General features: G+C 62.2%; 1 protein-coding gene across 4 annotated transcripts in view; it reads right to left on the reverse strand.

The window, feature by feature from the left end:
• CARMIL1 (capping protein regulator and myosin 1 linker 1) overlaps positions 1–1217 on the reverse strand; it is a 244731-nt gene extending 243514 nt beyond the window's left edge. For all 4 annotated transcript variants that reach the window (XM_064150101.1, XM_064150102.1, XM_064150100.1 and 1 more), the window contains exon 1: positions 1136–1217. In XM_064150101.1, coding sequence (XP_064006171.1) covers positions 1136–1175 — 40 coding nt within the window. In that variant the 5' untranslated portion in view covers positions 1176–1217. The remainder of the gene's footprint in view (positions 1–1135) is intronic.
• Between the last annotated feature and the right edge of the window lie 127 nt (positions 1218–1344).

The following is a 1344-nucleotide window of genomic DNA, read 5'->3' on the forward strand; positions in this document are numbered from 1 at the left end:
ACTGAGGGAAACCCAACAGTGTGAACGAACTAGGTAAGGTTTGTCGGACTGCAATCAATACAACATGTATGCTGTTGCCTGACAAATTTCTGCTTCCATGTCATTAAAGCAACACTTTAAATCGTTATTCTCATGTTTGTGAGATCCTTAGATTGCTCTTCAATAGGCAAAGCTGCACCCGCAACCAAAGGGAGTATGTCTGAGCAAGGGAACCGAGGATCAGGTCTAGAGCATCAGACCTGTTGATGACACTGGTTATCAATGTACTGCGTTCGTGATCCATGTATGGAAAGCTCCCCAGCCGCGATGACGGCATCAGCAGGGTCCTTACCGTCACCTGTGATTTCCTAAGCGCACATCATGCAACACAGGGGGTTGGGCGCATGTGGCCATAAAACTTTAATTACAAATACCCTCGCTCCCGCGTACGTACATAGGAAAATTAATCTTAAACGGTACGAAGTCCAGGGGTGAAAATGAAAAATAACGACCAGAGCCACAGTGCAGAGCCTGAGCCCAGGCCGTCAGACTGAGGCGCTCGGCGCCGCTGCCCCGGCCGGGAGGCGCTGCGGAAGGCACGGGCGAGCCGGGCCAACTGCACTGCGCGTCTGGCGGCCCTCTCAGACCCCTCGGACTTGCTAGTCGGCAGAGCTCTCTGGAGGACAAGCACAGTGGGAGCCGGACCGTAGCTGCCGGTCACCGCCCGCCGCCGGGCTGGAGCGGCGAAGAAGACCGCATTGCCCACGGCCACTACACGGGTAAAGCCCCTGCCCAGGGTCGCCTCCCTGCTTCTCGCCGCAGGCCTGCAGCCCCCGCCCGCCCATTCCCCACAGGCAGCAGCGGGGCCAAACGCCGGTGGCTCAGCCTCACTGCCCCCCGCCCCCTCCTCAGAGTCCGCCCGACCCCGCTCGGGCATCCGTAGGGCCCCCTCAGCTTACCCAGCCAGCTCTCGCGGAGCTCTCCCCGGCTCCACTGACATGCCCTCCCTCCCGTCGCCGCGACCCTACCCCCAGGTCCCTCTGCAGTCCCCCTCGCTGTTAGCGCTGCAGCCCGGGGTCGCGCACGGCGGCCTCCAAACTTGCCCCCCTCCCGTTTCCCTTCCTCCCCATCCCCACGGCCGTGCCCTATCTCTTACCGATCAACTCTTTGGGGACGTCGGAGCTTTCCTCTGCCATGGTGGCGCTGCCCGGCTCCCGAGGGTGCCCGGTGGCGGGGCTGCTTCAGCGACGTGCCGTCCCTGCACCGGGCAAGGCGGGCATGCAGTCAGCACAGCGGGGCGAAGGAGGGCCGGCCGTGCGCCTCTCTGCTGCGTGTGTGCGGAGTGTGTGTATGCGGTGAGCGCCG

This window comes from Pogoniulus pusillus, chromosome 10 (genome assembly GCF_015220805.1).
Source record: "Pogoniulus pusillus isolate bPogPus1 chromosome 10, bPogPus1.pri, whole genome shotgun sequence".
Classification (NCBI taxonomy): domain Eukaryota; kingdom Metazoa; phylum Chordata; class Aves; order Piciformes; family Lybiidae; genus Pogoniulus; species Pogoniulus pusillus.